Here is a 13,696-nt window from a genome sequence, read left to right on the forward strand (position 1 = left end):
AGCCGTGGTCGCGGGCCTGCAGCGTCAGCTCGAAGGCGCGCAGCTGCTCGTAGTCGAAGGCGCGCTGCGCGAACACCACTCCGCTCTGCGGGTTCACAGACACGTAGGACGACAGCGCGTCCGGCTGCAGGTCGCTGGCCACGATGGAGTAGGAGACCTGGCCGTTGGGCCCTAGGTCGGGGTCAGATGCCCTGACTTGCTCGATGGAAGCTCCAGGCGGGTTGTTTTCTGGCACGTGGACGACGTAGGAGGCCTGGTGGAAAACCGGGGCATTGTCGTTGACATCAGTAATATGCAAGGTAACACTTGTATGGGTGCAGAGAGGCGGCTTGCCCTTGTCAGTGGCTATGATGGTGACATTGTACTCCGGGATCTGCTCTCGGTCCAGGATCCCGGCTGTTACCAACTTGTATGAATTTTTGGAGGAAGAGATTATCTGAAAAGGTACTTTACCCTCTAATCGACAATTAACCTCCCCATTCTCCCCGGAATCTCTGTCATGTATTTTGATCAAAGCAATCAGAGTTCCCGGCACTGCGTTTTCCAGAATCATTTCGACTAGAGAATGGAATGTAATATCTGGTCTGTTGTCATTTTCATCTTGAATGCTAATTTCAACTGTACACTGTGCAACCAGTCCTCCGCCATCCCTCCCTTCCACCACGATGGAATATTCTTTGATTTCTTCGAAATCCAGTGTTTTTAGCGTTGTAATTTCCCCACTCTTTGAATTCAGACCGAAGACTTGCCCGGTCCTGTAGAAGGAATAAGCAATTTCTGAGTTGACGCCCTCGTCCTGATCGGTGGCTGACACCTGCAACACAGTGGTGCCTGGGGGCACGTTTTCTCCAAGGCTGACTCTGTATACGTCCTGGCTAAATACCGGGGGGTTATCATTGGCATCAGTGACCTGGATCTGGAGCTCAGTAGTGCCACTTAAGGGTGGATCGCCACCGTCTGAGGCAGTCAGGACTAAACGATGGTAACTCTGTTGTTCCCGGTCTAAGGGTTTCTCCAATACCAGTTCCGGGAATTTACTACCATCTTGTTTTTCCTTATTTATCAACGAGAAACTAGGGCTAAGAGAAAGTTTATAAGTCTGCAGAGAGTTTAAGCCAATGTCTGCATCTTCCGCGACTTCTAATATAAATCGCGTGCCTGGCGGCGTAGACTCACTTATTTGCAGCTCAAAGGAATTTTGCGAGAATTCTGGCGTGTGGTCATTGACATCCTCGATCTCTACATTCACGTGATAAAAGTTCAATGGATTTTCAGCAACAACCTCAAATTCCAGAGCACAAGCTGACTTCTTCCCGCATATCTGCTCCCGGTCTAGCCTGCTGCTCACAAGTAACTCCCCGCTCTCCGCGCTCACAGTGAAGTAAGGCTTCTCCGAACTGACGCGCAGTTTTCGAGTTGGTAACTCGTGGACACTGAGTCTCAGGTCCTTGGCGAGATTCCCCACCACCGAGCCCTCGGGCATCTCCTCGGGAATCCTGTAGTGGATCTGCTCAGAGAGCGCCAGGCAGAACAAAGACAGCAGGAACGCAAAGAGCACTGGCCGCCTCTCAGCCCAGCCGCTCTTCCCAGCGCCGCTCCCCATCCCTCTTGCTTCCACCACCACCACCCCCACCCCCCCGCCTTAGTTTGCTCACCGGCCTGGAGACGCCGGGTTACAAATAATGGCTATGTTGCAGTCTTCCGAAGCTCCCAACAGCTTTTTGAGGGTTAGGGAGGGTTTCTTCTCTAGAGAAGGAAACGGTGGAAATAGGCTAGCGAGTCTGAGCCAGGGAACTTGAGCTGCGGCTGCGCGAGGAAGTCTCCTGTACCAAGTTCTCCACTTTGGCCAACAGCGGCGCCCAGAGTCCGCACTGGGAAACTGCAGCCCCTGCAGCTTCAGTTTAACCAGCTTTCATAATTATAAACTTGTGGGCCTAACTTAACAAGCCATTTTTTATGCTAATATATTTAATATTTTAAATCATCAAGACTTATTTAAAGTCTTTTTTCTAAATTGTTAGAAATATCATGTTGGGTTTGTTTACAAAGTCAATATATATTGGTCCATTTATTTCACCATTCTGCAAACATACACTGAACTTTTGCTTTGTGCTAAGCACTGTCCTTGTCAGTGGCAATATAACAGTGAATAAGACACAGGTCTTGCTCTCAGAGAGTTTGTTGTCTACCAATTCCATGACTCATTTCTGTTTATTAGCTATGATATATAAAAAAATTTAAAGCTTCTTTCATTGATTCCTATGTTTACCTCACATGTCTACATAATCAGTGCTACTTCATGTCACATATATTAGAGAACATCAATACTGTTGAAAATTATTTTGTAAAGTTGTGTAATTTTGTACCAATCCTCAAACATCTCCTCTGATATATCAACACTCTCTTTACAGAATAATTTCTTTTTACTCTTCTAACTCAAGAAGTAGTCATTCAAAAAAACTGTCCCTATGATGTAGTCAGAGATTATTTGGTGTACCTCCTACTTCATTTCTCAGAATTAACTGGCTTATGTCATACCCAACATCTTATATAAATTCACCCTTAAAATGTATTGAAATACTTGTCTGTCCTTCAATACAAAGTCACAAAGGGATATTCTAGTAGAATGCATTACTTCCTTATCTATGTATACATGTTATACTGAAGTAATGGCTTCAGAATTGGAGGAACTGAGTTTATGGTAAATTTATTTACATAAATTCACTGAATATAGTGACATTTGTTCTAATTATTTTACTCCATTGGTTATTATTATTATTATTATTTGCAATTAGTGAATGCTTTCAGCAAGAGTACTGGGGCAACTTTCCATTCACTTTTTAAATTTGCAAAGTGTCAACAAAATAGTTGTCTCCACAAGTGACTGTACACCTAAACACTACAGAATATAACACTAATTCCTACCATTACCTATGGATTGGAGGAAACACAGCACAATCCCTCGGAAATGTCTTTTTAGTTGATAACAAATAATTCATTGTACTTTCCACTCTCATCTGATGACAAATCAACCATTCATTTTATTTAAATGCTATAACAAGGGATGCAGAAGTCCAAATTGAATCATTTTTAATTGAACTGATTGGCTTGTTTAAAATTTGTGTACATGTAACTTCTTTTCTTAAAACTAACACTCTCAAACTCTAACTATAAGAACACGGCACATTTCACATGACTGTACAGTCAAAACAGCTCATTGGAATTCTAATGAAATGTGTTCTTCTGCATTTTACAGAGGTCACTTTCAACAATTTTAAGATGACATTTTATTTCATATTTGATGGGGAGGGCAATGGCCATTTTAGGATTTAGATGCCATGTCTCCATTGGTATGAGTCCTGGGTGACCACTGACACACAAACAACATTTAGGAACCAGTCTTACCTAGCACCACCCTTTAAAATATGTTTGCTTTGAAATACAAGAAGTATTAAAGCTTTGAAGGGTACTGATACAGACACAGAGCTCATAAAAGAGGTTTAAACTGAAGAAATTTTCAAGAACCTAGTTTTAGGTGAAATCCTAAGAATCCTAAAAATTCTGAGATGTCTTTTACTTTTACTAAGCTAATACAAGGGTTTAGAAACCTCAATAATTTTTGTAAGTTCTAATTTATATATACCTTTATGTGTCTATACATATACATGTGTACACACACACACACATATATATTCCTATATATACAATGAACTGACCTTACGTGGTTGGGTAGCTATTTCTTAAGTGAATAGATGATAATTATGGTAAAATATGAAAAGTTTTAAGAGGTTAAGAATTCATATTTAAACAATTTTGTCTAAGCCTTTGGAAAGCAGATGAAACAATTATGATGATTAGAACTCAATTTTATTGTATCACTAACACAAACCCCAAACTCTGCAGTACACCTTAAAAGCTATCTTTAAACTTTCTTTACAATGCATGTTTCAAAACACAAATTAAATTTATAAGAAATATAATTCCTCTAAGAAATAAACATAAACAATGAATCAAACTCACCTGAACAGAAGCAGCTTCATCCTTACATTCATGAAAATCTATGGATGTTAACAAGGAATCATTTTTCTCACAGCTGTCTTGGCTAATGAGCATGTCAGCATAGTTGGGCTGGGGGAAGATCATGTGACTCCTCTGAGAATCAGAGGTAAGGGAGACTTCATGGGAATAGGTCTGCAGGAAAGCCTGTACTCCTTCCATGCCCACAAATCCTGAGGCTGGCAGGCCTGCTAACCTACCACTGGAAGCCTGGAGAAGTCTCGATTTGTGCCACCGCCATAGTCTGAGCGCCAGCAGCACGATGACAAAGGCAAGGAAGATGCAGGAAACGACAGCCACTGCCACCACCAGGTACAGTGTGAGGTCTGAATCCTCAGAGTTGGTTAGGGTCCTGATGCTACCCAGGTCGGCAAGGACATCTGAGATGCTATCTGCCACGGCCACAGTGAGTGTGACGGTGGCTGAGAGAGGGGGCTGCCCATGGTCCTGGACCGTCACCACCAGGCTCTGCTTGAGCGTGTCTCTGTCCAGCAGGGCCCGCGCCGTGCGCACCTCACCTGTGTGCAGCCCCACTGTGAAGAGCCCTGGCTCACTGGCCTTGAGCAGGCGGTAGGACAGCCAGGCATTCTGGCCTGAGTCTCTGTCAACTGCCACTACCTTGGTAACAAGGTAGCCTGGCTCTGCAGAACGAGGTGCCAGCTCCACACCCGTGGAGGCATCAGTGGGTAGCATGGGGTACAGAATTTCTGGTACATTGTCATTCTGGTCCAGTATGAACAGGCTCAGGGACACATTGCTGCTGAGTTGAGGGTCCCCATTGTCACTGGCTGTCACCAGTAGCTGCAAGTCTTGGATCTGCTCATAGTCAAAGGAGTGCAGAGCATATAGGACACCAGTGTCAGAGTTGATGGAGATGTAAGAGGTGAGAGGCGCCACCATGCTGCCGCCTTTGGTCAGAGAGTAAGTGACCTGGGCATTGCTGCCACTGTCAGGGTCATGAGCAGTCACAGAGAAGATGGAGGCACCCCTGGGGTTGTTCTCCGGGATATAGGTTGAGTAGGAGGCATGAGGGAAAATGGGTGGATTGTCATTGATGTCTGCCACTTGCAGGGCAATATGAATTTCAGTAGTTAGAGGTGGGGTTCCTAGATCTGAGGCTGCCACTGTGATATTATACATAGAGATCTTTTCTCGGTCCAAATATTTCCAAGTCACCAATCTATAATAATTATCAATTGATTTTTCTAATTGAAAAGGTAAATTATCACGTGTATAACAGACAACTTGACCATTCTTCCCAGAGTCTCGGTCATGCACATTCAAGAAGGCAATTACTGTCCCAGGAAGAGCATTTTCCAGGACTGGGCTAAACAAAGATGTAATGGTCACTTCAGGTGTGTTGTCATTGACATCTTCTACTGAAATGAGTACTTTGGTCCGCCCCAGAAGTGCCCCCACATCTTCAGCTTGTATTTCCATGTCATAAAACGCACATTCTTCATAATCTAAACTCTTCGCTGTTGATATTTCGCCAGTATTTTCATTCAGCTGGAATAACGGAGATTGTTTTTCACTAATTTTCCAGAATTTATAAGCCACTTCCCCGTTGGTTCCTTCATCCGGGTCGCTAGCGCTTACAGTAAGCAGCCGGGTCCCCGGGGGCACGTTCTCTGGGACTTTCACTCGGTAAATCGGTTGAGCAAAAACCGGGGCATTGTCGTTTGTATCCAACACTGTCACTCGGATGTGCACTGTGCTGGAGCGACGCGGTTCGCCTCCGTCCGTGGCGATGAGGACCAGGTAGTGAGCAGCCTCCTCCTCGCGGTCCAGGGCGCGCTCCAGCACCAGCTCTGGGCTTACAGCTCCGTCGTCTCCAGTTTGCACGTCCAGGGAGAAGTGGTTATTGGGGCTGAGCTGGTAGCTCTGCAGGGAATTCAAGCCCACATCCGGGTCCACAGCCTCTGGCAGGGGATAACGTGTTCCGGGCAGAGCGATTTCGTTAATTTTTACTTCCAGATTTTCGACCTGGAATTTTGGGTTATTATCGTTGATGTCAGTGATTTCTATTTCTATTCCCCAAAGTTTCCCTTCATCCTCAACTAGGATGTTAATATTTACAAAACATCGCGCGCTCTGAGGGCAGAGCTCCTCCCGGTCTATCCTGCCCGCGGTGACCAAGCTGCCGCTTCGCGGATTTAGAGCAAAGAGCTGCGTCCTACCTCTGGAGACGATGCGGACTCCGTGCTTCGAAAGCTCTTGTGACTCCAGCCCCAGGTCCTTGGAGATGTTACCCACGAAGGAGCCTTTGTCGGTTTCTTCAGGCACAGAGTAGTGGATTTGTCCTCTCCCGGCCTTTCCCAGCGCACCCAGCAGCGCGCACAGCAGTACCAGCTCGGCGCGTCCTCCATAATTCTCTGGAGCGGCCATTGTTCTTTCGCTATGGAATCCACTCAGAATCTTCACTGGGCATATATGTTTTGTTTACCTTGTTTCTGAAGTTATAGAGATCATCTTCTGGAAAGTTGGAGTAGCCCAAATTTAGGGATGGAATTTTGCCGCAGTCCTCCAATTGGTTTGTGAGATCTGCGGATCTCTGTGAGGTGAGAGCCCTGAGTTTCCGGCTGGTTTTTGGTTACTTTATCTCCAAGTAGGTGAACAGCGGCGCTCAGAGTATTAGGCAGTTACTGCAGTCACTTATATTTGTAATATCCTACGCTAGATTGCTAGGGGAAAAATTGCTACTTGTTTTCTGTAGTCTGTTTGGAATAAATTATCCCTGAACTCATATTTTAAAAGTAATTTCCAAGAAGTGTGGAATGAAATAGGGTTAAAGTCTTACAAACTATTATTACATAACCAGATTTTGGGGTTTATATCATATTAAATTACTCAAAGTTCTGTAATGTATTTACTGTTTTAAAAATAAAATTTTATTTATTATGCTCTAAGCATTATTGTTAATATCTTCAATATCTATTATCAACTAAGTAAGAGTTCCCACTCATTACTGGAAATTAATTCATTTTTAAGCTAAAATATACCTATTGGAGATGACTGATTCAGAAGTTGTTTTATTTGGTTTAAACCAATTAATCAATACAGTAAACTTTCTGTAGAGTGGTTGCCTTTTTTCTTTTTAAAATGCTGTTTTAGTCACACAGTAGTGTTTTGAAATTAATATTGTGAAATTTTAATAGGATAAATGCTTTTACTTTCAAGTTATATCACAGACTATTTAAATTTTATATAATTTCTATTTGAATAGAAAATACTTGAAAGGTACAAATGAATATATAATCGAAAGCAAATTTCTATCTATTATTCTGCCCATGAGAGGTGATTACGTTTTAAAGGCCAACTTAGTTAAGTTCTAAAGGTAAACAAATAGCCTAAAGGTAATTTTACCTTAATTACTACTTCGATCAAAAGAATCACAAAAGTAAGAAACATAATTATCACTAAGGAGTCAAAACGTGCCAGTGCAAGAATAAATGTCTTTTTCCTTCAGCAGTTTGTAAAATGGCCATTAATTGAAGCAGTTACTAAGGGAAGTATAGCAAAAGCCTGATACAATATATTGCTATCTTGTATATGTAACTGTATACACTTGAGACTGTTAATCTGGTCTAAATTTGAAGATTTCAACATTCCATTTTCTCCTAGAGATAGCAGAATGACTAGAAGACCTCTAGCTATATTAGTTTAGGTCTGCAAAAAAGACATTTCAAAAGTTATGTAGGAGAAGTGTGTGTGAGAGGAACAACAGAGGCCAAAACATTGTGTTTTCTTTGATGGAGGAGCCTATAGAATGAGCATTATTACAGGTTAATCCTGAAAAACCTATGCTGCAAGTAAGGAGAACATGCTTTTATTTTCTGATGAGCATAGTGAACCTGTGCTGCACTTAGTCAAGTAAAATGATTTTACACACATATATACACACAGTACAATGAATACAATTACAGTAGGTATATCTACATAAAAATCTAGGTTAATCGACCTTATTCTAGTGCTTTTGAAGCAAAAGAGAAATATAGGAAACAAAGTATCAGATTAGTATGGAAACAATAACAGCTAAATCAATTAAGAAAAATATCTAATTTTAGCTTGTTTTTCTTTTAAGATTTATATGATTGCCTACTTTTACATTTACAGTATGTCTAGTTGAAAAAAATAATCATTTACTAATCTGTAGAAAGAAAAATTTAGAGAAAAATCTCAGTAGCTTTATGGGAGACCATATAACATTGCCAAAAGATTCCCCTATGGAAAAAACCACAACTTTACTACTTTATAATATGAACCTGGTATGACACCACTAAAAGACACATAATTTCTCTGAATTCAACCTCCCTTGAAAAATGGTATGACAGCTTTTTGACTGGTTACTACATTCTTAAGACAATGTTTAGATCTAAAATTTGTATAGATGCATTTGGAGGCATTTTATGTTTGGATCCAGACCACTACAATAAAGAGAACAGCACAATAAAGTGGGTCACGAAGTTTTGGTTTCCCAGTGTGTATAAAAGTTATGTTTTAAGTATGCAATAGCATTATATCTTAAAAAGTACATACCTTAATTAAAAATACTTTATTGCTAAAAAATACTAACCATCACCGGAGACTTTGGTGGGTCAAACATAATCTTTTTGTAATGGTAACATCCAAGATCACTGATTATAGATCAGCACAGGGCTTCCCTAGTGGCTCAGATGATGAAGAACCTGCCTACAATGCAAGAGACTAGGGTTCAATCCCTGGGTAGGGAAGATCCCTTGGAGAAGAGAATGGCTACTCATTCCAGTATTCTTGTCTGGAGAATTTCATGGACAAATGAGCCTGGTGGTCTACAGTCCTGGGTCCATGGGGTCACAGAATGGGACATGACTGTGGGACTAACACTTTCACACTTTCACTTTCACATGATGACTATAATAAAAACAGTTTGAAATATTTGAGATTTACCAAACTGTAACACAGACACATGAAGTGAGGAAATGCTGTTGTACAAATGGTGCCTATAGACTTGATTGACTCAGGCTTGCCATAAATCAATGTGAAAAAAACAAAACAAAATAAAACTGGAGTATCTCCAAACCTCAGTGAAGCAAATTGAACTAAAACAGAGATGTGCCACTTTTTTCCTGTGAATATGGAGAACTGTCAACACAATAAAAAGCAGGTTATACTTACAGGAAACTCACCTGATGAGAAGTCGACTCACTGGAATTACAAAAGGGAAATAAGGCTCCAAGTGAATCACCAGAAAGCATGTTTTGTCCTGAACTCAACTGCTCACTACATCTTAGAAAATTAAACTCTGTCTTTCCAGTATGGGCAACGCACAGATTGTACGAATAAGGTAAAGTTCCTTCACTGTAGTTGGGGAGAACCCCAGGTTCAGACTTGACACAGAGACCAGGCTTAAAGCAGCCCCAAGCAGCAGGGCTGGAGGAGCGTCGCAGGTGCAGGGCGACCGCCAGAATCACCGCCAGGAGGAAGAGGACCGAGATCAAGGCCAAGGCCACCACCAGGTAAAACTGCAGCTCGGCCTGGGGGTCAGAGGGCGCGGGCCGGTCACTGAGGTCCGGCAGCGCCTCCTGCAGGCTGTCGGCGAAAACCAGGAGCAGCGTGGCGGTGGCCGAGAGGGGCGGCTGTCCCCCATCGCGCACAGCGACCAGTAGGCGCTGGCGGGCCGCGTCCCTGTCGCCCAAGGCCCTCGCCGTGCGCACCTCGCCCGTGCGCAGCCCCACGCTGAACAGTCCGGGCTCGCTGGCCTGCAGCACGTGGTAGGACAGCCAGGCGTTGTGTCCAGAGTCTGCGTCCACCGCCACCACCTTGGTGACCAGGTAGCCGGGCTGCGCGGCGCGCGGCACCGTGTCGAAGAGCGCCGAGCCGTCGGGCCCCAGAGCCGGGTACAGCACCCTGGGCGCGTTGTCGTTGCGGTCGCCCACCAGCACGCGCAGGCTCACGTTGGAGCTGAGCGCGGGCGAGCCGTGGTCGCGGGCCTGCAGCGTCAGCTCGAAGGCGCGCAGCTGCTCGTAGTCGAAGGCGCGCTGCGCGAACACCACTCCGCTCTGCGGGTTCACAGACACGTAGGACGACAGCGCGTCCGGCTGCAGGTCGCTGGCCACGATGGAGTAGGAGACCTGGCCGTTGGGCCCTAGGTCGGGGTCAGATGCCCTGACTTGCTCGATGGAAGCTCCAGGCGGGTTGTTTTCTGGCACGTGGACGACGTAGGAGGCCTGGTGGAAAACCGGGGCATTGTCGTTGACATCAGTAATATGCAAGGTAACACTTGTATGGGTGCAGAGAGGCGGCTTGCCCTTGTCAGTGGCTATGATGGTGACATTGTACTCCGGGATCTGCTCTCGGTCCAGGATCCCGGCTGTTACCAACTTGTATGAATTTTTGGAGGAAGAGATTATCTGAAAAGGTACTTTACCCTCTAATCGACAATTAACCTCCCCATTCTCCCCGGAATCTCTGTCATGTATTTTGATCAAAGCAATCAGAGTTCCCGGCACTGCGTTTTCCAGAATCATTTCGACTAGAGAATGGAATGTAATATCTGGTCTGTTGTCATTTTCATCTTGAATGCTAATTTCAACTGTACACTGTGCAACCAGTCCTCCGCCATCCCTCCCTTCCACCACGATGGAATATTCTTTGATTTCTTCGAAATCCAGTGTTTTTAGCGTTGTAATTTCCCCACTCTTTGAATTCAGACCGAAGACTTGCCCGGTCCTGTAGAAGGAATAAGCAATTTCTGAGTTGACGCCCTCGTCCTGATCGGTGGCTGACACCTGCAACACAGTGGTGCCTGGGGGCACGTTTTCTCCAAGGCTGACTCTGTATACGTCCTGGCTAAATACCGGGGGGTTATCATTGGCATCAGTGACCTGGATCTGGAGCTCAGTAGTGCCACTTAAGGGTGGATCGCCACCGTCTGAGGCAGTCAGGACTAAACGATGGTAACTCTGTTGTTCCCGGTCTAAGGGTTTCTCCAATACCAGTTCCGGGAATTTACTACCATCTTGTTTTTCCTTATTTATCAACGAGAAACTAGGGCTAAGAGAAAGTTTATAAGTCTGCAGAGAGTTTAAGCCAATGTCTGCATCTTCCGCGACTTCTAATATAAATCGCGTGCCTGGCGGCGTAGACTCACTTATTTGCAGCTCAAAGGAATTTTGCGAGAATTCTGGCGTGTGGTCATTGACATCCTCGATCTCTACATTCACGTGATAAAAGTTCAATGGATTTTCAGCAACAACCTCAAATTCCAGAGCACAAGCTGACTTCTTCCCGCATATCTGCTCCCGGTCTAGCCTGCTGCTCACAAGTAACTCCCCGCTCTCCGCGCTCACAGTGAAGTAAGGCTTCTCCGAACTGACGCGCAGTTTTCGAGTTGGTAACTCGTGGACACTGAGTCTCAGGTCCTTGGCGAGATTCCCCACCACCGAGCCCTCGGGCATCTCCTCGGGAATCCTGTAGTGGATCTGCTCAGAGAGCGCCAGGCAGAACAAAGACAGCAGGAACGCAAAGAGCACTGGCCGCCTCTCAGCCCAGCCGCTCTTCCCAGCGCCGCTCCCCATCCCTCTTGCTTCCACCACCACCACCCCCACCCCCCCGCCTTAGTTTGCTCACCGGCCTGGAGACGCCGGGTTACAAATAATGGCTATGTTGCAGTCTTCCGAAGCTCCCAACAGCTTTTTGAGGGTTAGGGAGGGTTTCTTCTCTAGAGAAGGAAACGGTGGAAATAGGCTAGCGAGTCTGAGCCAGGGAACTTGAGCTGCGGCTGCGCGAGGAAGTCTCCTGTACCAAGTTCTCCACTTTGGCCAACAGCGGCGCCCAGAGTCCGCACTGGGAAACTGCAGCCCCTGCAGCTTCAGTTTAACCAGCTTTCATAATTATAAACTTGTGGGCCTAACTTAACAAGCCATTTTTTATGCTAATATATTTAATATTTTAAATCATCAAGACTTATTTAAAGTCTTTTTTCTAAATTGTTAGAAATATCATGTTGGGTTTGTTTACAAAGTCAATATATATTGGTCCATTTATTTCACCATTCTGCAAACATACACTGAACTTTTGCTTTGTGCTAAGCACTGTCCTTGTCAGTGGCAATATAACAGTGAATAAGACACAGGTCTTGCTCTCAGAGAGTTTGTTGTCTACCAATTCCATGACTCATTTCTGTTTATTAGCTATGATATATAAAAAAATTTAAAGCTTCTTTCATTGATTCCTATGTTTACCTCACATGTCTACATAATCAGTGCTACTTCATGTCACATATATTAGAGAACATCAATACTGTTGAAAATTATTTTGTAAAGTTGTGTAATTTTGTACCAATCCTCAAACATCTCCTCTGATATATCAACACTCTCTTTACAGAATAATTTCTTTTTACTCTTCTAACTCAAGAAGTAGTCATTCAAAAAAACTGTCCCTATGATGTAGTCAGAGATTATTTGGTGTACCTCCTACTTCATTTCTCAGAATTAACTGGCTTATGTCATACCCAACATCTTATATAAATTCACCCTTAAAATGTATTGAAATACTTGTCTGTCCTTCAATACAAAGTCACAAAGGGATATTCTAGTAGAATGCATTACTTCCTTATCTATGTATACATGTTATACTGAAGTAATGGCTTCAGAATTGGAGGAACTGAGTTTATGGTAAATTTATTTACATAAATTCACTGAATATAGTGACATTTGTTCTAATTATTTTACTCCATTGGTTATTATTATTATTATTATTTGCAATTAGTGAATGCTTTCAGCAAGAGTACTGGGGCAACTTTCCATTCACTTTTTAAATTTGCAAAGTGTCAACAAAATAGTTGTCTCCACAAGTGACTGTACACCTAAACACTACAGAATATAACACTAATTCCTACCATTACCTATGGATTGGAGGAAACACAGCACAATCCCTCGGAAATGTCTTTTTAGTTGATAACAAATAATTCATTGTACTTTCCACTCTCATCTGATGACAAATCAACCATTCATTTTATTTAAATGCTATAACAAGGGATGCAGAAGTCCAAATTGAATCATTTTTAATTGAACTGATTGGCTTGTTTAAAATTTGTGTACATGTAACTTCTTTTCTTAAAACTAACACTCTCAAACTCTAACTATAAGAACACGGCACATTTCACATGACTGTACAGTCAAAACAGCTCATTGGAATTCTAATGAAATGTGTTCTTCTGCATTTTACAGAGGTCACTTTCAACAATTTTAAGATGACATTTTATTTCATATTTGATGGGGAGGGCAATGGCCATTTTAGGATTTAGATGCCATGTCTCCATTGGTATGAGTCCTGGGTGACCACTGACACACAAACAACATTTAGGAACCAGTCTTACCTAGCACCACCCTTTAAAATATGTTTGCTTTGAAATACAAGAAGTATTAAAGCTTTGAAGGGTACTGATACAGACACAGAGCTCATAAAAGAGGTTTAAACTGAAGAAATTTTCAAGAACCTAGTTTTAGGTGAAATCCTAAGAATCCTAAAAATTCTGAGATGTCTTTTACTTTTACTAAGCTAATACAAGGGTTTAGAAACCTCAATAATTTTTGTAAGTTCTAATTTATATATACCTTTATGTGTCTATACATATACATGTGTACACACACACACA

The 13,696-nt window shown here is 43.1% G+C and overlaps 3 protein-coding genes across 3 annotated transcripts; all 3 read right to left on the reverse strand.

Annotated features, from left to right (window-relative positions):
• Window positions 1-4: 4 nt before the first annotated feature.
• Window positions 5-2,159, reverse strand: LOC120859207 (protocadherin gamma-B5-like; the record flags this gene model as incomplete). Its single annotated transcript, XM_040235392.1, has 1 exon — window positions 5-2,159. A coding segment is annotated over exon 1 (1,599 nt), but the record flags the coding sequence as incomplete, so codon positions are not given.
• A 677-nt stretch (window positions 2,160-2,836) lies between these two features.
• On the reverse strand, window positions 2,837-6,785 carry LOC120859208 (protocadherin gamma-A8-like). The gene has a single exon (XM_040235393.1). The coding sequence runs from the start codon at window positions 6,442-6,444 to the stop codon at window positions 3,934-3,936; it is 2,511 nt and encodes an 836-aa protein (XP_040091327.1). The 5' UTR covers window positions 6,445-6,785; the 3' UTR covers window positions 2,837-3,933.
• Window positions 6,786-7,324: 539 nt separating this feature from the next.
• LOC120859209 (protocadherin gamma-B5) lies at window positions 7,325-12,801 on the reverse strand. The gene has a single exon (XM_040235395.1). It carries the CDS (start codon window positions 11,613-11,615, stop codon window positions 9,210-9,212), a length of 2,406 nt encoding a protein of 801 aa, XP_040091329.1. The 5' UTR covers window positions 11,616-12,801; the 3' UTR covers window positions 7,325-9,209.
• Window positions 12,802-13,696: the final 895 nt, after the last annotated feature.

The sequence above is a fragment of the Oryx dammah genome, unplaced genomic scaffold, assembly GCF_014754425.2.
Source record: "Oryx dammah isolate SB20612 unplaced genomic scaffold, SCBI_Odam_1.1 HiC_scaffold_235, whole genome shotgun sequence".
NCBI classification, from domain to species: Eukaryota; Metazoa; Chordata; class Mammalia; order Artiodactyla; family Bovidae; genus Oryx; species Oryx dammah.